At 38.7% G+C, this 25,256-nt stretch overlaps 1 protein-coding gene across 2 annotated transcripts in view; it reads left to right on the forward strand.

Annotated features, from left to right (window-relative positions):
- Positions 1-5,776: 5,776 nt before the first annotated feature.
- LOC128984882 (serine/threonine-protein kinase PRP4 homolog) overlaps positions 5,777-25,256 on the forward strand; it is a 116,451-nt gene continuing 96,971 nt past the window's right edge. For both annotated transcript variants that reach the window (XM_054404255.1, XM_054404260.1), the window contains exons 1-3: positions 5,777-5,958; positions 19,303-19,416; positions 24,865-25,123. In XM_054404255.1, the coding sequence (XP_054260230.1) occupies positions 5,941-5,958; positions 19,303-19,416; positions 24,865-25,123 (391 nt within the window). In that variant the 5' untranslated portion in view covers positions 5,777-5,940. The remainder of the gene's footprint in view (positions 5,959-19,302; positions 19,417-24,864; positions 25,124-25,256) is intronic.

Here is a 25,256-nt window from a genome sequence, read left to right on the forward strand (position 1 = left end):
GGGGATTTTGGGGGAAACTTAAAAATTTCAAATACAAAGACCCATTGAGTGACCTCTCATTTTAAAGGTCCTGATAAAAGAAGACCAACAACGCAAACTAGAGGTCTTTATCTCGATCCAGTAAAACATGGTAGCCAATTGAAATTCTCAGAAGTTAAATTTAACTTACAGCTTTCCAAGTCTAGAGACCCCCTGTAAATTTTGTAGCGGCTCACACTAGGAAAACTAAACTCTACACACCTTTTTGGCATGTTATGAAGTATTTTTTAAGCCTAATAGCTACTTGCTTACCACACCCAAATGGGGGATTTTGGGGGAAACTCAAAAGTTTTATATGATAAGCCCCATCAAGTGACCCCTCATTTTAAAGGTCCTGGTAAAAGAAAACTAACAACGCAAACTAGAGGTTTCTATCTCAATCCAGTAAATAATGGAAGCTGATTGAAATCTTTAGAAATCTGTAATAACTTGCAATTTTATATTCAAACTAGCTGTAACCCGCGGGCTTTGCCCCGTTTAACTTCTTAATTTTCAAGATTATCTCGTTCGCATGGCTCAATCACGTCCTGGTTGAAGTTTGTTCGCTACGCTCACTCACCTTTAGGTTGGAGCTCGTTCGCTACGCTCACTCACCTTTAGGTTGGAGCTCGTTCGCTACGCTCACTCACCTTTAGGTTGGAGCTCGTTCGCTGCGTTCACTTGCCTTCAGGTTAGCTCGTTCGCTACGCTAACTCGCCTCCAGGTTGAAGTTCGTTCGCTACGCTCACTCACCTTTTGGTTGCAAATTAGCTGTTGTCATAAATGTAAAAGAAATAATAGTGCTGCACCCTGTTGGTAATCCTTGTAACTTTAATGCTATTGAACATCATAGAACAGAACCAACTTTGTTTAATTGAAACAGCTGTTAAGATTCAATAATTCCATTTCTCATAAGGTTAACATGGGAAACTCCAGAGCCACTGGGGCGGAGCCCGAAAGGATTTTGAAATAAGAATATGCCTATATGTTAATCGGGAATGTGAGCTATCATCATGCCAAATTTCAGCCCAATCCGACCAGTATTTTTCGAGTTTACTTTTCCCATACACACATACACACATACAGCAACCACCTCTTTTTTATAATAGTATAGATAGAAGATGGCTGCCATATTTTACTGTGTTAATATAGAGACCTATATTTTGCGTTGTTAGTTTTCTTTTATAATGTTAATAATTTTCTGTTACCTTTAAAATGAGATGTCACTCGATGGGGATTATCTTTACACATTTTTGAGTTTCCCCCAAAATCCCCCATTTTAGGTTTGGGAACTTATGAGAATTTCAATTGGCTGTCATTTTTTACTGAACTGAGATAGAGACCTCTAATTTGCGTTGATGATTTTCTTTTACCAGGACCTTCAAAAGGAGGGGTCACTCGATGGGTCTTTGTATTTGAAATATTTGAGTTTCCCCCAAAATCCCCCATTTTGGGGATGAACACCAAGTGGCGGTTGTGCCCAAAAAGTACTTCATAACATGCCATAATGGTGTGCCGAGTTTAGTTTTTCTAGTAAGGGCTGTTAAAAAAATAACAAGGGGTCTCCACACTTTTTACTAACCCTGTATATATGTGTGTCCGTGAACGCGATAACTTGAGTAATTTTTGTCCGATTTTGATGAAATTTGGTTTAAAGGTGTAAAGCATGATAAACTTGAATGAGTTCGCAAACCAGCATGATCGGACTATGGGAACGGGGGTTTATGGGGGGTTTTATGGGGTAAAAATGGGGTTTTTCCCATTTTTTACCCTAAAAACACAAAATTTTACAATAACTTTCCAAATCATTTTGTAGAGCTTAAAGAAACAAATAATTTAGTATATTGAAGCGTTATTATGCGCCTTAGAGTTGCGGAGAAAATTCAAAAAAATTTTAATTTTAAAATTCCCATGCTATTCTTATGGAGAATAAGTCAACTGTTGTAGTTTGCTTATTTATGAACATATTTTGATCAAATTTGGAAAATACATTAATTTCTTACTAAACTACAGTACCTAGGCCTATTAACATTTTACATTAAAAAACAATTTTTTACCCTCCCTGTTGCAGCAAACCTCGTTAAACTAATTCTATTTAAATAGGGAATAAATGTGATATATTTAAGGAGACATTTTAGTGTAAATCCAATGAGTCAAATGGAAATTCGCTAAGTCTGTAGGTTTGCTGCGGCGGGGGTATTTAGCTTAATGCTGTCCGTTAATATCTGTCAAACTGAGTATGCGTGGACCCTCCGTCAACGGTTACAACGTTACATTACAAGGTGTGGTGTGGTGACCGGGAACGGGAAGTAACGTGATAAGTTCTCAAAACTGAAACTGCTACTTTGAAAATAGCAGTGACAGCTTGTGTGCATGCGCGACAGCTGCACCTCCTCCTTCGAATAGAAGGTCGTGTTTCACTTCGGATGCTCCGTGTTCCGTTCCGATCCGATACCAATTCCACTGTCCCGGGCGAGGTGGTGGGGGGTACCGAGTCCTGATTGAATGGAGTCGTGTACATTATCAAGTAAAAAATACCCCTGCCGCAGCAAACCTGCAGACTAAGCGAATTTCCATTTGACTGATTGGATTTACACTGAAATGTCTACTTAAAAATATAACATTTATTCCCGATTGAAATAGAATTATTTTAAAAAGTACTTAGGTTTGCTGCATCAGGGAGGGTAAAACTGTTTTTTTTTTGTAAAATGTTAATAGTTAGTAAGAAATAACAAATTTTCCAAATTTGATCAAAATATGTTCATAAACAAGCAAACTACAACAGTTTATTTATTCTCCATAAGAATTATGGGAATTTTAAATTTACAATTTTTTGAAATTTTCTCCGTAACAATTAGGCGCATAATAACGCTTCAATATACTAAATTATTTGTTTTTTTAAGCTCTACAAAATGGTTTAGAAAGAAATTGCAAAATTTTATGTTTTTTGAGTCAAAAATGGGAAAAACCTATTTTACCCCATAAAACCCCCCATAAACCCCCGTTCCCATGGTCCGATCATGCTGGATCGCGAACTCGTTCAAATAAACGTAGGTTTACACGTTTGTACCAAATTTCATCAAAATCGGATCATTTTTCTCGAGTTATCGTGCTAACGGACACATACACACACACACACACATATATATATATATAAATATATATATATATATATATATATATATATATATATGACTTTGAACAAATGGTGTTTTTGGCCTCTATTGACCTCAAAACGAAAAAAAAAATCGGTCCCGCGTCCAGATCTTACCATGAGTACTACGGTAATAGCTTATTCCCTATATGGGAAATTCGCTAAAAACCAAAAATACACATCCGTTTCAATCGCGGATTACTCCTCTCATACTGCGCATGCGTGAGTAAACCGTTCCGTGGAACTGTGACATATATCAGATATCAGATTTATCTGCTACAACGTGTACAGTCTCACTCACACAGTACAATGAATTGAATATAGCACGGTTGTTCCTTTACTTTTACCAACTAGTCTGCGCTTTGTTAGCGAATTTCCCTATAGGGAAGTAGCTATTACCGTAGGTCTCATGGTAAGACTTAGGCCCGGGACCGATTTACTTTTTCATTTTGATATCCCCAGAGGCCAAAAACACCATTCGTTCAAATTTTTATATATGTATATATATATATATATATATATATATATATATATATATGTGTGTCCGTGAACACGATAACTTGAGTAATTTTTATCCGATTTTGATGAAATTTGGTTTGAAGGTGTAAGGCGGGATAAACTTGAACGAGTTCGCGATCCAGCATGATCGGACCATGGGAACAGGGTTTTATGGGGGGTTTTATGGGGTAAAAATTGGTTTTTCTCACTTTTGACCCTCAAAATACAAAATTTCCCAATTTTTCTCCAAACCTTCTTAAAGAGCTTAAAAAAACAAACAATTCAGTATATCAAAGTGTTTTTGTACGGTTATTGGTTACGGAGAAAACTAAAAAAATGGTAAATTTAAAATTCCCATGTTATTCTTATGGAGAATATTGTAAAATGTTGTCGTTTGCTTGTTTATGGATATATTTTGATCAAACTTGGCAAATTTATTTATTTTATAGTAAGCTATCAATATTTTACTAAAAACACACTACTTTATTAGTTTCCTTGTAGCAGCAAACCTAGGTACTCGTTAAACCTAATGTTATTTAAATAGATCAATTAAAAAACCAATTCAGCCAAATGGAAATTCGCTTAGACGGCAGGTTTGCTGCGGCGGGGGTATTTTTACTTTAGTATACTTTCTGGTTCTTGCTTATATGTTGGTTTATTATTTTAGGATCTCATGTGCAAGTCCACCCCGTCACTTCACGGTAATTTTAATATTGACTTACTATCCTAAATTGCTGCCTTTTGGTTTGAAAGAATCTTACTGCATTTTAGATCACCACACCATGTTCTGAGTCAGCTATATCACCATTAAAGTACTATATCTGTGATATCACAATAAAAAATTATGGATCTAGGTATCAATAAAAACTTGAAAGTAACATACTTTAAAGCTAGAAACATAATTTGTAAATTAAACTTGAATATTAATAGATTATTAGGCGTATACCAAGCTAGCCTAGACCTATCTCAAAATATCTACACTAATATTATGTTAGTTATGCCAGTTAAATATTTACAAATTATTGATACTTATTTTATAGTTTGTGCTGAAACTAAGTACTTGATCGCTCGACACTGTATGTTCGGGTCAGGCCTGCATAAAGTTAAATTAAACTCTTGTTTAACAAATGTAGTGACATTGACTGTAATGGAATAAAGCGTTTGGAATAATAAAAGGAATGTGAGAAGTTAAGTTAGGTTCCTTTATTTTGTAAATTTGTAACACAGAGGACAGAGATGAAGTTGGCCTGATCTAACGGACGGTTTCAGTCTAGCTGTCAATGTTAATTTCAGAATATACATATATACGTATATGTTTACCATTTTACTGCATCTAAGTTATCTTCTTGCTTCTTATGTATCCAAATGGCCGCGAGTGGAATTGGATTGGATTGGATTTTCAATATTACCTTACCTGTGTCATCATCAATGTACTAATATGGGTTGGTTAGGTTAAAAGTAGAAATAAAAATGTATAGAAATTTTACAACTAAGGAAAATAATAACCTAAATTCCACATTACGGTATCTAGTATATAGGATCTATATAGGTGAACCCTGTTTTTTCCTTCCACCATGGGTGAACCCTAGTTGAGTGAGTTGGCGTTGGCTTTGTTTGACTGGGAGAACAAAGTGAGGTTAACCGGTTGCAGTATCCGTTCCTTCCATCGTCATCGAACGCGTGTCACTTGTTACAGCTCCCATAGTCCCATGGAACAGTTTGTTTGCGCATGCGCATTGGAGAGGAGTAATCCGCGATTGAAACGGATGTAAAAATACAGACGTCAAAAACTCCTATTTCAAACTACACATCCACAGAGTACAGATTTTGCAGTTTGCTCGGCCTGCGCAGCGCTAAAAAAAGCTTAAAAATATCGTTTTGACATGAATCGTATCGCTCTATGTATGTGCCGATATAAATACAAATATCGTTTTAGGTGATACGATACGTATCGTTTTTCAAATATCGTATCGAAATATCGTATCGTCCCTCGCGTATCACGATATTCCGATACGATACGATACGTATCGCACTTCACCAGTTCGAGTGTTCTCTTCTCTTCTCTTCAGTTCTTCAGTTCAGTTAGTCTCAGTATTCTCAGTCAGTCAGTAAGTCATTAAGCATTCTGATGGACAATGATTAGTCTAGGTCTACTGCTTGAATAGATAGTGAAAGTGTAGTGAATTTGCAATTGATAGTAGGCCTACATTAACCAAGATTCCGGTGAAGCTGAAGATAATAACTTGGTCTAGCCTAGGATTTCGCCAGAAATGGCTTCTGTTACAAATGTGAGTAGGCTATCTAATCTGAGCTTTTTTCTTAGATTGTTACTTAAGCTAGGCTTATGACTATTAATCTGGTGGGGTACAGTTTCTTAACTGGGCTATGCTAATATATTGATTAATCATCGATATTTTTAAATATATCTAACTTATTATAAAATTAAACTAGGTAGGCCTATCATAACCTAACCTAACCAACCAAACTTGCTGATGGTGAAAAAAAATCGCATGATTAATAATCGAATCGATAGTGTCAATCGATATTAGCATAGCCCAGTTAAGAAACTGTACCTACCCTAGAGAACAATTGAAGCTTAAATAAAAACAATGCAGAGGATACTCGTCCAGTAACAGGACGTGGATTAGGCGTCCGGCAGTTACTGTCATAACCTAACCTAACCAACCAAACTTGCTGATAATGAAAAAAATCAAATTAAGGTTCAATTCTCTTCATAACATAAAATAATAAATGCCAAAAATGTTGTACAGTTAAGAAGAAATTTCATTCAAAGCAAAATCTGTGACAAAAAGTTAAAGAAACCGATGGGTTTTGAACCCTTGGATATCAGCCGAGCACTCTATCCACTACCCTACACCACGATCAACGCTGGCCAAACATCGTATCGTTGTGGTAATGGCGTTCCGGGACCCCACAACCCGGTGACGTCTCTACCGGACGCCTAATCCACGTCTGGTTACCGGACGCGTATCTTCTGTGTAAAAACAAACTAATTAGCCTAAATAATGCAAGGCTAGACTAAGCTAACCTAACTTAAGATCTGCCTAGAGCCTGTATATAAGTATGACCTATCATCAGTTTAACTTATAATGGTAATAATGGTAATTAACTTAATAATAAATTACTAAGTAGGCCCTATTTTGAACACTTTTTCCATTTGACACTTTTGGAGCAAACGCCCCTTTCACCCTGAAAATCGCATTTGAAAAGTAAAAATTGGAGTTTTTATTTACTTTTAAGTTTAATGTGTTTTTACTATTAACTTAGGCTACTTAGAACATTCACTTTGGTAAAAATTTTGGACCCTGACCCCAGCTTAAAAATCCTTCCTGAAGGGTGAAATTGTGTAAAAAGTTTATAAAATGAAGTTTTGGAGGATCAATTTAATTGGGGGGAAAACAATTCCAGTCCCAAATATTGACTGGAATTTAAAACCAACCCTAACCACAGTTCCCAATTTTACACAATTCCACACTTATGTTGAATTCACTAAATCGATATGAAAAATTCACAAAGAATATGCACTCTACATATAATTTACTGCTGTCTCACTCAACAGGGGTGCCCACAGGGGGGTTTGATGTTGCATAATGCGACATCTAGTGATGTGGGCCGGGTAAATACCCAGTGGGTAGGTAAATATAAATTGGGTATTTACCCGGGAATTTACCCCAGGCCCGGGTAAATACCCAAAAACTGGGTATTTATAATTTTTATTAAAGTTAGAGAAGATTGAGATGTTTTTTTGCAATTATCACCCTGTAAGGATAGTAAAATGATGATAAAATGTGTTAAACAAAACTTCATATGGTCCCTACTAGCATTTTACTTCTGGGTACAATCGCCATAAATACCCAGGTCTGAGCATAAAGCATAATCAGCATAAATACTTTGGTCGCATGGTTGCACAAGTCCTGCCTACTTATGATTTTTTAATTTATATGATAGATAGATGAATCTATTTTATTGAAAGTGAAGAAAAATAATTTGCAAAGTAATAATTATTATTTATAAATACATGAAAATTTAACCTAGTAGTGGCCTAGGCGTGTAAATAACTTAAGAAAATAATTAAAATTCAATCTGTAGGATGGCAGGATTTAATAATATTTTTGTTCTATATCTTTTGTTGGCATTAATGGTATCAAAATTAAAAAAAAACTAATTTCATAAACTTGTGATACAAAACATTTAAATCTAAAGCAATATGAATCTTTCAAAATTATATTAAGTTAGACCAAAAAACAGGAGATTCATTTTTTTAGTAGGTTTATCGGTTTATCCAAATATATTATTGTTTCCAACTAAGCGGTAACACAGAAAAGTTTAATTACTTTTAGTATTCTGCCATTCTGCCTTAAATATTAGGTCTGTCTAGCCTTCCAAGCCATTTTATACGATACAAATTTTTAACTATCATAATTTAATAACAGTAGAAGTAGGTTTAGGTTCACTATTTCTCTGATGAGGTGTTGTCTTAATAAAAAACGAAACCCCCATTCTTATTTAAAAACTTAATGTTTTATTAAAAAAAAGTGCTAAATCATTAAATAAAAGGTACTAGCAAAGCTTCAAGTTACTGTAAAAGGTGTTATAGACTATCCTAATTTTTCATGTAATGATAACAATAACATATTTAGGGATGAATATAAATGAATTTCAATCGATTTCATAAATACCCAAAATACCCGGGTATTTATGGATTTTGGGTATTTACCCGGGTAAATACCCAGGGTATTTACCCTGAGTTTTAAATACCCGGGTATTTTACATCACTAGCGACATCAGTAAGTTTTTTGGGGAGGATTTTTTTTAAGACATTAGGATTTTGGGGGGAATAAAATATTTATTTCCTTAGCTTGTTTTACAGTCGACCTCTTGATTTTAAGCTATTTATTACACTGTTATTGTTATAGGTATTTTTAGGTTTCACAGTATGAATGTATAGTTTTTGTTTTGTTTCTTTCAACTTGCGTCATCCAGGCGTTTTGCAATTCTAAAGCTAAAATTGAATAGGCCCAATCACCAAATTGATAAGTTCACGTGCCTAGCGCTAGTGGCAGTGCCGGCGCTACCCACCATTAGCAGTCTGCACAGTCAACTAGTCACGCTGCAAAGCGTTGATAGACAGACGTCGTTCTAACCGCTAAACAGGTCAACGAGCAAAACACTCGATACTGTGTAGGTACTTGTTCTTGGTATTTATTCCAGTTGTTAAGTTTTAAGTATTATGTATAGTTCTATAGGCCTAGACTTATTTTGTTTATTTTTTTTTTTGTCCTAGGACGCTAGGCACGAGCCTGGGTTTGTTTTTCACATTACTTCAGGCTAGACCTAGGGGTTGCAGCATTATCAATAAAAATAAAATAATTGTATTTTTGTACTTCTAATAAAAATCAAGGAGGGTTTGTTAACCTCCCAGCTTTCTGTGTCAGCCAGTTGCTTCACCATGGAATAATCCGTCAGCATATACCTTGTATATACTTTCAAGGATAAAAATATAAAAAAAATTAAAAATCTTGAAGCAACCACCTCTGGACCACTTGGAATGAATTGACAAAGTCAACAACAAGTTGACAAAGTCGAAAGTTACGACAGATCACTCACGATAATACTCACGTTAAACACTAAAGAGGTAAGAGCCGATGTAACGCGTGTTTAGCACTCTAGCATGTTCTCTCATGTTAGGAGTAAAAGCACACAATTTTAATAATTTAAAACAAACAGATTGTACAAAATAATTAGGTTACAAATGCTATGCCAAATCTCAAAGAAAATGCATTTTCTTAATTTACCGGGGCACATACTGGCCGCTCTCTCGACTTTATGGCATTGTGGGGGGGGGGGGGGGTTCCACAGACCTCTCGTCATGGGTCCTCTAAATACTTAGGGGGGATTTTGTGAAATGGGTTTTGGGAGGGATGGGCACCCCTGACACTCAAAGGTAACCAAAACCAGCACACACGGAGAGCACCATGTCTTTAACTAGCCTACAACGAAAATTAAAATCCCTTCGTCTAACAATTACATATTGATTCCCATATATTTCACCAGGAATCACCCCGTTTCCTATATAATGTCCGAGCGCGACTTTCCGACACAATCAGAATGAAAATTAATCACAAATTTGAGCTACCGTATGTCCGCCTTTGTCACGACTTCACTTTGAACTAAAAACATGGAGTCATGGAAACAGTTCTAAACAAACAACTAACAAAGAAACCACCAGCCAATTACATTACTGCACAAAAGAAACCATCAGCCAATCAGAAATCTGCACAATTACATAATCTGTTTCACCATAAACAATAGCAATGCAGGATACGACAGAAAAACCTCCCCTAAAAGGAAAGCTAATAAAAACAAAACCATATAAGGTAGAACATTTTTATTTATACCAACTAAAAGTACATATTCTGCCATTTTAGAAAATGTACCATTCTTAGGGTTGTGACAGGTAGCCGAATGAAACAAAGAAAATGCGCTACGAATAAATAATTTATTTACTTATGATAAAAACAGTAGTAAAGTATTTAGCTATCGACTTGCTGTAGGAAAGATGAGTGATTAGTCTACCTACGTTTAGTTTACAAGCACGATACTTATTAATGGTCACCAATACTAGCTGACGATTAAGAAAGAATACAATTTGGATATGAGTCGCTTAGTTGCTTGGATTTACAAAGTTAAGTTACAGATTTTCATGTTAAAATACATTTTAGAAGAGTGAGGGAAAGGCGACAATTTAGATGACCGACCGAGCCGAATTTAGAATTTAGACTAACTCAACTGAGTGCGCTCTGCCCATAGCCCAGAGTTGGGCGTGGAGGGGAACCAGCCAATCGCGTTGCGGCTATGCCGCGTGACGTCAGTGCAAGCCCCGGACAGTGCTGCTGCCTAACGATTCATCAGGGCATTAGGCAAACTATAACTGCGCATTAACTGATTTCATCGAGCGACTTGCTTAGCTGTATCAGCAAATTCCAGCCATGCGCGTTACACTTTCCGAGAACGTTGGCCGGCTTAGCGCTGAGCCATCCTGACGGATTATTCCATGGTGAAGCAACTGGCTGACACAGAAAGCTGGGAGGTTAACAAACCCTCTTTTTATATTTGAAATAAAGCAAAGCTTTTGTGACGGTACTGACAGGGTTTCAAGAGGGTGTAACAAAAACCTCCCCAACTGATATGTAATGGGTCTGGGAATTTTTGGGGCCGTCACAGGGTTTACCATTAGTCTTAATTTTTGAATAAAACATCTCTTAAATGGCTTCCTTCACTGTCGACACACTGGTTGAGTCTTTCCCTGAAGTTATCCATTACTCTTTGAGTAATTTCTGTTGGAATAGCTTCAACCTCTTGTGTAATTGCTTCTTTCAGGGCTCGTAAAGATTGTGGACGTTGTTCATAAACTTTTGATTTTAAATAGCCCCATAGGAAAAAATCACAGGGCGCCAAGTCCGGCGATCGTGGGGGCCAGCCAATGTCACCACGCAACGAGATCACATGGCCAGGAAACATTTCCTTCACCAATGCCAGTGACTGCTGCGCTGTTTGGGCTGTAGCGCCATCTTGCTGGAACCACACGTTCTCAATTTCACCAAAAAGCTCCCTTAGTTTCGGTTGGAGAAAGTTGCGGAGCATGGCACAATAGCGTTCACTGTTGACGGTTAAATTCCTGTCATTTTCTTCGAAACCGATCACTCCGGAATTGTAAACAGCACCCCATACTGTTACTTTTGGGCTATGAAGTGGCCATTGATGAAGTTCTTGTGGTTTTGTTCAGACCAGTACCTACAATTTTGGCTGTTCACTGTTTCGGAAAGGTGAAAGTGTGCTTCATCAGAAACAATCACTACATCTTCGGGACGAATGTTTCGAAGAAGGTCTTGGCACAACCTTACACGGACCTTACACGAGACACCACAGTCTCGTTCACTCAGTTCTTGTGTGGTTACAATTTTGTAAGGATTCACTTTTAAATCTCAATGCAAGATTCTTCTCACATTTCGATCAGAAATCCGTAATGCTGCCGCATGCTTTTTAGCGGATCGTTGAGGAGATTAATGAACTGAAGCTCTAACTGCATCAACGTTTCCGGGGCCTGTTGCAGTCCTTGGTCGTCCAGGTGGTTTCCGTTTTAATGCAGAACCTGTCCCACGAAAGTTAGAAACCCAAGAATAAATTGTTTTCTTATCGGGAACAGGGTCCCGTCGTCCGAGCGCAAAGCGAACATGAAAAGCACGCTGAGTGTTAATAGGCGATCCGCCATTTTGAATAAAATCTTCTACTACGAACGTGTGATGTTCACCAGACCACGCCATGGCGTACACTGAAAACGGCACGTAGGCAGCTACTCAAGGACGCGCCCCCCACCACTCTGCTCCTTCTACTGTCCACATCACGTTACTTTGTAATCGGGGAGTTTTTTCTGCCGGACCCTGTAGATTCCCGCAGGGGGCTCACGCTTGCGTGGGTACGTGGCCTGGCGACCACGCGGACCCTAGCTCTTGCCCTCCAGAGGGGAGGTAATTGCCCGGTGTTTGAACCGGCACTTCAGGTAGGCCACAGTTATGGACGACTGGACAAGCCAGCCTCTTTGGGTGGTACCCAAAGTGAGAGTACCCAGTGACATTTCCTCCATTCAGGGTGGAGGGGTGTTCAGCTCTGCGAGACTTCGGTCTCCCACCTGCCTGTAGCTGTGGTTGTGACTGGAGTTCTTCGGGCTCGTCCTGCCTGTTGTGTACGACTGACATTTTGTGAGGCATATCCTCGGCTCTGGAAGTAGCCTCGTCCTGGGAGGTGAAAAATTGGGTGAGTTAGCCCCCAAAGGGGAGGTAACTGCTCGGTGTCGGAATCGGCATTGCAAGTAGGTCATAGTTATGGACGACTGGACAAGCCAGCCTCTTTGGGTTTACCCAAAGTGAGAGTACCCAGTGATATTTCCCCATCCAGGTTATGGGGGGTGTTCAGCTCTGCAAGAGGTGGAAGTGCGCCACCAATCTATCATCTGCCTGTAGCTATGATCCTTTGGGCTCCGGCCCGCTTGTTGATGTGCGACCGGCATTCAGTGTGGCAAATCCTCGACTTTGGAAGTAGCCTTCCTGGAGGTGAAATCGGGCAAGTACCCGTCAGTTCACGGGGACACTCTAGGGGAACGTAACTTTCCGCAGTGTGAGGGCAACGGCTGGGCGCACTCCATCAGCCAATCCCTGTCTCTGAGACCGGAAGGTATGGTTATCTAGAGTGTGGGGGGTTCTCCCTGGAACCTCAATTGAGCAAAGGGTGTCGCCACCTTTGGTGGATAGGTTCATCCGGGTGGGACCCACTTCTATTCCTGCCTCCTTTTGGGAAACCCTGACGGCCTGGCAGTGATGTTGGGCTTGATGGGCAAATGAAGTAGATCGGGTGCTGGGTTCAAGCCCGCTGGGGGTGTTCAGGGATCTATCGCCTTGGTCACCTCTGGTTTCCCAGCAACTGGGTAAGGCCTCGATCGGGTAGTGGTGTAAATGGGTGGTTGGGGTTCCCCCCATCAGCTTGCTGGTGGTCCCCTTCTTCCTGGCTTTGATGGCGGGTTTTGCCTGTCAGGGATTGGATAGGTCCCGAGTGTTGCTTGCACTAAATGCGTCAGGGCATTTCACTATGGTCCTTCTGGGTTCCGTACCTGGGGGAACCCAGGTGAAGTGACGCTTAAACAAGTAGCCGGTATCCCTGGTTAGGATTGAGGGGCAACCCTCTTTCCGAAGGGTTGCTTCGGCAGCCGGTGAGCTTGATGACCTTAAGTCATCCTCCCATGGTGTACCAAAGGTCGGTGCGAAAGCTTCGGCCTACATCATGGGGCCCGGGTATGTTTAATTATAGGTATCGGGTTAGCAGTCAGGGAGTTTCTTGCTCTCATGACAAAACGAAATGGAAATGGAAATGGACCCTGTAGATCTTATGAACACTTACTTGTAGAGGAAAAAAATATTTGTTGATTATGAAATGAAACTGTTCTAAACTAACCAAATCAACCAAACTTGGGCAATTATTAAATATGTCTAAAACAGTATATATGTCTACTTAAATGCCTACTTACAGTTTTTTTCACGCTGAAGTGGCTGTAAAACGAAGGTTAAAATTACGAATCTAAGGTTCATTGAGCGGTACTGATGGTAATATGGCGTGGTCTGGACGGGTCCGTATGTGGACTGAGGACTGAGTGAGGAGAGCAAACAGCTGTTTATACCTGACTAATGCGGAATGAAATCAATTAGTTTTGAAACCAAATAATCAGTTCTTATTTAGGCATGTGGGTAAGTCGGGTTTTATGCTGATTTGTGACTGTATTAAGTGTTTTGAAGTGATGTTAGATTAGGAAGGTAAAGGTTAGGTTAAATAATGAACCGACTCATTAACTTATTCTACTTCCAGACTGTTTTTGCACAATTAAATAGTGGGTGAAACACAATGATACATTAATATCAAAAATGTGTAAGCATTTTTGGTAGAAAGTGCCAAATATGACCCATCGTTGGGTAGGTAAACCAAATTAAATATATAACTTAACCTAACTTAAACTTAACCTAACCTAACTTAACCCATGCTTAAGTTAACAAAGTGCTGAAAATGACCGATTTTGGGTAAACCAAGGTTATGGTAGGTTAGGTTAGTGGTAAGTTATTGACACATTTACTGGTCAAATGTGCCAATATTTAGTTATTTATGACAGTTTAATTTTATAATTGATATAGTAAAAATATCAATTATGAAACGATATTTTTTTAAATTTGATAATTTCAATCGATATTAGGCTCGTCACACACTGCGTCCGGTCCGGTTAATTCTGATCCGGTAAATTTCCACATCTGGCATTATAGTTCCGGCGACCAGTCTATGTGAGGACAGCGGTACTGTGAGTAGAAAAGTGTTTAACCAACAACAAATTAGTTAGTTTTAACAAAATTTCCCAAAAGCAATGAGTGACAGTGACAGTAAAGAAGAGATCTTCGTAGTTGCAGCAGCTCTTGCTTCGGAAGAGGAAGAGCGTCGGCGACAGAAGAGGTTGTGGTTGCACAGTATAAATGCGAGTAGAACAAATGAGGGAGAATTTCATACCTTGTTCGCACGTTTGATTGAGGACAACAAAAAGTTTTTTTTAGTATTTCCAGATGAGTTTAAGTGAGGATGATTTAGTGTAAGAAAGGATACTAACTTTATTTTATTTATAATATATTTGAAGAAGAAAATTTAAACTTTATATCAAAACCACTTCTGCTGCTACTGTCACTGTCACATGGTGATTAGAAGTCGTCTGCGCCGAGCTCTCCGGCACCGGAAGCTTGCCGGAAGCCTATCGCTTCTAATCCGAAATAATTTTACTGGACCGTACCTGACGCACCGGACCGAATGCAGTGTGGGGACTTCTATTTGAATTAATGGTTTTCGAATGGTTTCGGAATTTACCTGATATGATTTTACCTGACCGGACGCAGTGTGTGACAAGCCTTACTTAGCATAGCCCAGTTAAGAAACTGTACCCAAGAAGTTTTTCATGCTCCTAAAACCGCAGATTTCTAGAATTTTCTTGATTTTCAAACACGATTTTCAGGGTGAAATAGGTGTTTCAGCCCAAAAGTGCCAAAGGTAAAAAGTGCTTAAAATAAAATATAACATGAGTAGTATAAGTTCAGTATTACCTCAGTTTCAATGGTATTTTTCTTAGGCCATTTCAAACACTCTTATCCTCTTGCACTTTTTTGGCAAAAACCTATTTCACCCTGATAAACGTGTTTGAAAATTGTGAAGTGTTATAAATCAAAGTTTAACCCTTTGAGTGCCATCGCGTCTCGCTCCGATTTGTAGCTTGAGTGCCGAGCTTCTTGTAGCGAGTTGGTGGAGATTGCCTGAGAAATGCCGGGGTCTCGGAGCGAGACGCTTAGAAAATCACTTCATACAGTATCACATTTCAATTAAGCTGGCTGCAAATCGAACCAAATACGAAAGAAAGAGGTTGGCAACAACTAAAGGGTGATCCAGTTAGAGGTTACAATTTAAAAATTAAATAATACGTATTGTAGTTTACTTACAAGGTTCTTTTTTATTTATAGGCATTTATTAAAGATTGACATTACACATGGAAAATAATATCTGTCAAATGGCCGCCACGTGAATCCCTGCAGACCTCAGCCCTTTTGATGAAATTTTCCATCCCTTTCTCGATCATTTGTTGTGGAATTTGATGGATTACTCTGCGAATCTCGTCCTTCAGCTTCCGAATCGAGTTGGGCTTGTTTGCGAAAACCTTCTGCTTCAAATATCCCCAAGGGAAATAGTCCATTGGTGTCATGATGTTGGTGACATGATTTTGCTGTCCAATGCTGATCACCGAAACGAGAGATTAAACGGCCTTTGTGTGCAACAACTGCACTGTTTCTCGTGCTGTATGACAAGTGGCCCCATCTTGTTGGAACCACAAGTCGTTCAACTCGTTATTGACAACCAATTCTTCCAACTGCTGCCAAAAATAATCGCTTATCATCTCCCGATAATGTTCTCCATTGACTGTAACTGCATCTCCTTGGTCATTTTCAAAAAAGTAAGGGCCAATCACGCCGCCAACCCACAATCCACACCAAACAGTTACCTTTTTTGGATGCATTTCTTTCGGGTGAATAGCATGAGGATTTTCAGTTCCCCAAATGCGGCAGTTTTGTTTATTTACATAGCCATTGATATAAAAATGAGCTTCATCAGAAAAGATGATTTTGTTCACAAAATTTTCATCACGTTGATTATTCTCCAACACCCAGTTAACAAATTAAAGCCTCTGTTGGTGATCTCCCTGTTTCAATTCTTGTGTCAATTTGATCTTGTACTCATGCAAATGTAGATCTTTAGTCAAAATGCGCCGAGTTGTACTGTAGGAAAGGCCTAATTGCTGGGAACGATGACGAATTGAGGTTGACAGATTTTCTCGAACACTGGCACTTGTTGCAGCGATATTTTCCACTGATCGGCCACTCCGAGGGTGTACTGTTCTTTTAACATCTAACACTGAACCCGTCACATTAAATTTATGAATCGGTTTTCTTATCGCCACACGTGATGGACGGTTATGGTTACCAAAATTATTTCGCAGTGCTCGAATCGTGTTAGTAAAGTTTTCCCCATTTTTAAAAATGGTTTTTACAATTAAAACACGTTCTTCATTCGAATAACACTCCATAACAACAAATGTCAATACACAACAATGCCCAATAACAAAACATCAGCTGTTTATCTTGCATACGGAACCAGTGCTACCAACTTAAAATTGTAACCTCTAACTGGATCACCCTTTATTTTAATTTAAACTTTTTTTGCTCTTTTACTGTACCGGTACATGGAGCTAATGTGGTCAACCATTCAAAAACCATAAACACAATAGTAGACGGCTTTACACAGCTGGTACGTGTGTTGTTGTTTCGACTGTTTACATTCTAGTAAATGTTTGTTTACGAGTGTTATTGGTACATTACCTAATAGAATTAAAGGTTATGGTCATTAATCGTTGAAAAATACATTGTAAACCTTTAAAAAGTGATAATACCACAACTTATTTGTGTGTTTTGCTGCTAGTTTTTGGCTAATCACATAAAGTGTACCGGTAACTGGACTTGGTAAAATATTCTCTTAGTCTGCAGGTTTGCTGTGGTGGGGGTATATATTAGTATTATAGATATAGATAACAAACTTACAACTTCTAAAAGACTTGGTATAGTGGTTGTTAATCAGGGTGTCTAGTAGTCGGGAAAATCGGGAAAGTCGGGAATTAGTATTGAATTTCAAAATGGTCTTGAAAAGTCGGGATTTAGTCTTAAATTTGATTTCAAAGTCGGGAATTTTCATTATTTTGCCGCGATCGTCGTCTGGCGTTTACGTAACCGCGAAAGCCAATGATGATGATGTCCACACGGCCTCGGGAAATGTTCACAATTTTGCCGCGATAGTGGACGACGACGATGACGTTTCCCAAATCGCGGGAGACGACGATGACCTTTCCGTGACCGCTGAGGACGACGATAACGTTACCGTGACCGCAGGAGACGACGATGACGTTTCTGTGATAGCGGGAGACAACGATGACGTTTCCGTGGCCACGGGAGACGACGATGACGTTTCCGTGACCACAGGAGATGACGATGCCGTTTCCGTGACCGCGGGAAACGACGATGACGTTTCCGTGGCCGTGGAAGACGACGATGACGTTTCCATGGCCGTGGAAGATGACGATGACGTTTCCGTGACCGTGGGAGTCGATGATGTCTACACGGCCGCAAGAAATTTTCATTATTTTGCCGCGATCGCGGACGACGACGATGACGTTTCCGTGACCGCGGGAGATGACGATGACGTTTCCGTGTCCGCGGGAGACGACGATGATATCTGCTCGGCCGCGGGAAATGTTCATGATTTAGTAGCGATCGCGGAAGACGACGATGACGTTTCCGTGACCGCGGGAGATGACGATGACGTTTCCGTGACCGCGGGAGATTACGGTGATGTCTAAACAGCCGCGGGAAATGTTCACGATTTTGCCGCGATCGCGGACGACGACGATGACGTTTCCGTGACCGCGGAGGACGACGATGACGTTTCCGTGGCCGTGGAAGACGACCATGACGTTTCCGTGGCCGTGGAAGATGACGATGACGTTTCCATGACCGTGGGGGTCAATGATGATGTCTACACGGCCGCAAGAAATTTTAATTATTTTGCCGTGATCGCGGACGATTACGATGACGTTTCTGAGACCGCGGGAGACAACGATGATGTCATTGATGTCTACAAGGCCGCGGGAAATGACAATGATTTTGCCGTGATCGCGGACGACGACGATCACGTTTCTGTAACCGCTGCAGTCAATGATGATGTCTAAATTACGTTATGCGGAAGATTTCATGATAAAAATAACCAAATATTCTAGTTAGAATTTTTTATTGCTGCACTATTTCTTTACTTGAAAACACCACATTATCATAATACTACTTTATGACAATGACAGGGGTTGGTGTAGTATTATTTAGAAAATTTGGTTAAGCTATAAAAATTGGTATCAGTATCAAGAATCGATACATTTTGGTATCAACACCCACTAATTGTTGAAAAAACTAGTCTTGAAAAATCTGGAATTAGTCTTGAAAAGTCTGGAATTAGTCTTGAATTTTATAATGGAAATAAACTAGACACCCTGTGTTAATGCACACTTGTTTGTAGCTTCACTGTATTTAAATAAACAACTTAATACCCTTTTTTGTTGTTCATTTTTGGTGATGGTAGGTTTATGGTGTTTGAAGGATGAAATTATTGCATACAATTTCCATTACGATTTGTGAAAAACAAGATTTTCCGACGTTTTGGGACCTGGAATCTGAAAGGATCTAATCCATAAAAAGATTAACAAGTAGTCAACGAACCAAGTCAAAGCTGGAAAACCTTATGGTAATGTTTCAGCTGATGCTCCCAACACTAGCTGATGATTTTTGGTCTTGGAAATTGGGAAAAAACACTTCATGCCGACATTCATGTATTAATAACACAGCTGTTTTGTACATTTATGTCTTTTGTAGCTAATTTTGTTTCCTTTTTAGAAAAATGATGTTCATAAAAACGAAGAGGATGATGATGATCTGGAAGCATTGCGCATTGCAGCATTGAAGACTTTGCGCAAGAAATCAGCGGTGCAACCTACTTCGAGTTTCTCTGTAAGTAATGTGGAACTAAGCGTTGAAACGTTCACTGCGGCATACATCAAACAGGCGCTTGCCAATGACCGAATCAGCGAACGCAATCGGCATTCAAAAATTTCAGTCTGACGAATCTTAAAAGAGCAACGGTGATCGTGCTGCGTTACCTCGAGAGTGGAAGTAGTTCACTGAAACACTAAAGGGTAGCAGCACTGATTGTATCCGCAGCCATCGTCTTTGTAATGTGGCTCAAAGAGAGAAAATTCTCTAAACCGGGACAAAAGCATTTACCAGGCGGGATTTTATGGGATATTTTAGTACCAACCTACACCAAAATAAAGCTCGCATTCTAAGCTACAGGCTGGCAACGATTATAACGTTCCGGGTCAACGGCTGAGCTCGCACTGACTGTTCAAAGTTAAATCATGGGAACGGATGGTTACGACCACGCAGCACCTGGTGCGCAGCCAGCACCGGGTGATTTCGACCGCTCGGCAGCGTTACACATTTCACATTAGCAGCAAACGTGTCAAAAGAGACAAGTTACTCAGTTTCCGTCATGCTTTTTTAAGGACTGGCCAAATCTTAATCTAATTTTAGGATGGCCTTAGACCAGGAATCCCAGGAAAACTGGCAACTAAGCGTGTATTATGAAATTTCACTGGGAAAACCTGATACATGTGCCATTTATATGCATATGACACTACAGCCATAGTTAAAGCAAAAGATATACCCAATCTTAAATTAGAACTCATCCGTTCACTCATAGATTTGTCCAGTTGGTTTACAGTAAATGGGCTGCAACTCAATAGTTCTAAAACACAGGTTATATTATTTCAAACAATCCAAAATAGAGAGAATCAAAATTTTGAATACGCTACCAAAGCGATACTTTACCTTTTGTTGAACATATACAAAGTTCTTAGGCTTAATTATTGATGAAAGAGGCTGAATACAGCCTGTTCTCAAATGTATGAATACGAGCTGTTGGCCCGTCCTACGTACGGGAATCGAGTAGTCCTTTAAAACTGTATATAGTTATATTAATATATGTCTATTTCTAATTCAAGCATAGTGCAGTTCAAAATTTATTGTAAAGAAAAAGCTGCTAAGGTGAACTAAAACATGTTATCATTGTTATTTTCCGAAGCTTTCTTCAAAAAGTCGAGTAGTAAAATAATTTTCATAAGCTTTCTTTTGAAGACTCGTGAGCTTCGATTTGTCTACAGCAATGGTTATAGAATCTTCCTTATTTCCTATAATCATTGACAAAATCACAGATTAAATAAACTAACCTCATAGTTCTATAGAATATTTTATATTCAACCAGCTGTTAGTTATAACAAATTATATTGCACTAAAACAAACTAAGGATTTTAAAGACTGCTCAAAAAATAAATTACAACATCTAGTATTTTACATTGTAGGCCTATATTTAAATAATCTCTCATCCTTTTTCTGAAAAAATGAACGTATCAATAATTATAGTATTACACATAGTATAAGTCAACCCATTGTATGTCATTTTATTTTAATCCAAATGATGAATTTGTGTCAAAAACACTGAATGTTTACAGCTGTTAAGTTAACCAAATGGTATTATACCAAAAGCTAAAGTAGAATGTTAGCGTTGGCTGCTAGACTTTTTAAAATTTAAAACTTAATTTATAAAAAACTGAAACCCTAAACTAAAATTATGGCTTCGACATTCCCTAGTTCTCAAAATTATCTTTCTTTAAGCCCAAAAATAATAAAAATCCGTCAAGTGGTTGATTCAGAATAGTGAAATAAAAAAACCCTGTCACGTTTTAATATATACGAGGTGTTAGCCTCAGTATATTGTCAGTGCGTATTTCAGTCAGGAGAGCGATGACCCTTGGTATAGTAGTAGGAGTTTACATTTGTTACAGTGATTTACTTTAATACAGTACAGTTTGTTACAGTTCACACGTGTTTTTATACTTACTTGATACTTGGTTTCTTTACCTTTGACCAACAAAGTTGGATTGATTCCGTCTTATTTAGGCCTACATAAAAAATAAAAAAAAACAACTAAGCAACAATGGCGGATATGGCGGTATTATTTACAAATACTAGAGGCTTGTCAAACATTTCTTGCCAGGAGTATAACGGTCGACTGAGCAAAACCTGGCGTAGCATTGACTGAAATAGTTTTTTGTCAAGAGCACGAACTCCTTTCGGCAGTGTATTAAAAAACCGAATAGCAAGCGATGGGTAGGAGTTCAGAGTGTGACTGAGTCGGCAGCTGGGCAGGTCAAGATCACATGCTCTGGGCATCCCGTAATCGTGCTGCACGCTTCTAGTCATGAAGGATGATTAATTTTCTTTCAAGAGGGCTAGAATGTTAAGCATATACATGTATATTGGCTATGTATGGTCAGGATACCAAGCTCCTTGAAAATTGATGGCCTACAATGGTCACAAACCACGGGTACTTGAAGATGTTATTATTCGTACGGCCTTCTTTTGAAGTAGCAGCAGACTTTGGGTGGCGGGGCTATGCCCCCACACCGCCAGACCATAGTTTATGGCTATGGAAGAGAGAATGGTAGACCATTAGCAGATAGGGACGAGTGATCTGGTATTTGAGTTTTCGTATGAGGTATAGAATCCTGCTATATCTGACGAACTATAGCACCTATAGGAGCAATGACGACCTGATCCTGCTATATCCTGGTCTAACGCATACCTTCTCAATATGCTGACTCCAATTAATCTTTGAATCAATCCAAAAGCCAAGTAGTTTGACTGCCTCATCGTCAGTACCTTTCTTGAGAGTGCAGGTGATGGCTTAGGTTTTCTCATCGTTTAGTTTGAGCCGGTTTCTTGCAAACCACTCGCAAGTAGGATGCCTCAGCCTTCAGATCAGTTAGGTTACCATCCCTCGTTAACAACGTAATGTCGTTTTAGGACGTACAGTACTTAAATCATGTCTGTTAAAAAACAGAAGCATGTTACCCTATCTCTAGCCAAGAAATCAAATTAGCTAGAGAGGTTAGACAGGGGCAAATCTGTAAGAAAAAATCTCTAGTGAATTGGGGGTAGGTATTACAACCATTAAAGACTGGCAGAAAAATAGAAAGCAGCTTGAAAGTCACACTAAGTCAGTACATGATGAAAAAGGATTAAAAGCTTGAAAACTTTAAAAAGCCAAAGTGTGAAGTTTTAAATTATGCTTTGTGGGTATGGTTCGAGCAAGAGAGAAGAAGGGGAACTCCGTTGTCTGGGCCTGTCACAAAAGGGAAACACATATTATTATTATTATGTTTACCAAAATATGAGGGTACAACGAAAATAAAAAGTCCACATCTAGTGAAGGTTGGCTGCACCATTGGAAAAAACGATCTGTACAGTTATAATATTTGGAGAAAAACTTTTAGCTGACGTCACATCCTCTAATGAATTTATATCAAAATTTGAAAACCTGGTAAAAGAACATGATTTGAAACCCAACAAAGTCTACAACTTTGATGAATCCGGGTTGAATTTCAAAATGCTCCCCAGAACTCTTGCTACCCAAAATGAGACTATAGAGGCAACAAAGCTAGCCAAAGAGAGCATAACAATTGCTCTGTGTAGTGATGATAATGGTAGTCATAAAATGCCTCTGTTTGTTATCAGAAAGTATAAAAAACCAAGGGCGTTTAAAAATATCAACATGACCTCCTTGCCAGTTTTTTATCGTAACCAAAAATCAGCGTGGATGGACTCTGTCCTATTTAAGGAATGGTTTTTTGACCAATTCGTCGCCGCTGTCACCAAACACCTCAAGGGTAAAACTTCATGTACAGTATTGTTACTTGGCAATGTGACATCTCACCCTGGTGAAGAGGAATTGAATAAGGGTAAAATAAAAGTGTATTTCTTCCTGCAAACGTGACCTCTTGGATCGAACCTATGGACCAGGGGGTGATTGAGTGACTGAAGAGGAGATACAGTATCGCCAAAAACACATTGGGGTCCCTCCTAGAAAAAAAAATAGGAAGGTAGTAGCTTACTTGAGGATATGAAATCCATCAACATAAAAGGTCTATCTACACTGGTGCTGAGGCTTGGGACGAACTGCCTGGATCTACACTTGACAAATCTTGGTGGAAGTTGTGGCAAAAAATTAATAAAAAAGATGAAAATTAAGCAGAAGCAGCACCAGAAGAAATTGGCAGAAACCAAGAAAATGCAACCGTAGAAACAAGTGGTCAAGATCAAGATGTAGATACGCCAGCAGTGTTAAGAGATTTAGTTCGTTGCAACCAGAAATCGAGACCGGTGAGGTTACCAATTGGATTAGAACAGCAGATGACGACTGCACAACAGAAGAACTAACTTTTGTTCAAATCATTGAAACTATAATCCTCACAGAAAATGAACAAGAGCAAGAAGACGTTGAAGATAAAGGTTGTGAACCCACGACACACGTTTCACATGCAGATGCAAAAAAATGCTTTTGACTTGGCCCTACAGTATATCAAAGAGAGTTCAATATCCACTCCGATGTATATTTTTGGATACAAAAATGGAAGAATAATGCAGCAAAGGCAAGGCTGTCGTCTGCCAAGCAGAAGATCATTACCGACTTTTTTCAGCCAGTGCAAAACCATTAGACAGATAGTGATTTCAAACATTCAGTTTTTTTGTGTTTTCTTTTAAACAATTGCGTTAGCACTTGATATGAACTTTAAAAATAAACTTTACTCAACTGAAATATTACTAAACACTGTTTTATGATATTCACTTTTATATATCAAGTGTTTAGCGAAATGATCAATGTACTCTACTACGCCTGAGTTACTTGATGCATCGATAGGCCAAGTGTTTTATCGTGCTTTATAACCTTACAACTTAAACAGTATGCTCTCAGTACAGATAGATCATTCTGTAAATATTTATATTATTTTTGTGAATTAATGTGATTAATTGAACAATTTTGGTGCAATATTTTATGTTAAAAATACAGTGTTACTATATATGTTTTTTTGTTAATAAATGCATTCCTCTGATAATCTAACCTTTTTCTGTTCTGACCATGCTCTTGGTCCCGTACGTGACGGATTAGCAAGGTTCTATTGTATAAGATTTTAATTAAAGATAAAAGAATGGGTTCATACATTGAAGAGCTCACCAGATTTCCTGTATTAATCATGCAGTGTCTGTAAATACGGTTATTAAAGAAATAATTAACTAAGATTTAATTAAAATATGTTTTGTATTTAAAGTATATAGCCTACTCAACTATTTTTAGAAACAACCATGTATTTTACTTGGCTGTAAAAATATTCCACTAAAAAAATCCCAAAGCTCGCAAGCTTTTTTAAAACTTGACTCAAAAATGTACTTCCCGCACACCCCTAGGATTTTTTAAAAACTTGTTAGATTATGTTCAGGCCACAACCGTAATTTTAACTCAATATATGACTGTGTTTCAAGCAATTGTGGTTATGTTTTTAGGTTACTTTCAAACCTCATATAGGCAATCCAAATCTCATAGCCATCATACCAGAAGGTGCGGATCCTGGGACTCACATGAGACAGAAGTCATATATTAGACCCCACCCACATCAAAACCAAGGGCGAGGGGCTAACTATCAGCATTACAGAGGCCCTGTATCTAGCTCTCACAGTACGTTGAAAGTGTTATCCAAGGTAGACAACACGCCATCTGTTCAAGAGAAAACCGAGAAAACTGTAAATGAAGTAAAGGAAGAAGGTAACTGATGATTGTTGTATATATTATAAACTAGCTCCAGGGTACCAAGCATTGCTCGGTGGTGTTTTATTTGTTTAGAGGGCAACAATATTTTTTTTTGTATATTAGTGTTGGGTCGGTACTTAACATCAAA

This window comes from Macrosteles quadrilineatus, unplaced genomic scaffold (genome assembly GCF_028750875.1).
Source record: "Macrosteles quadrilineatus isolate MER2022 unplaced genomic scaffold, UCM_ALF_1.0 Scaffold_1__1_contigs__length_201487025, whole genome shotgun sequence".
In the NCBI taxonomy this organism is placed as follows: Eukaryota; Metazoa; Arthropoda; class Insecta; order Hemiptera; family Cicadellidae; genus Macrosteles; species Macrosteles quadrilineatus.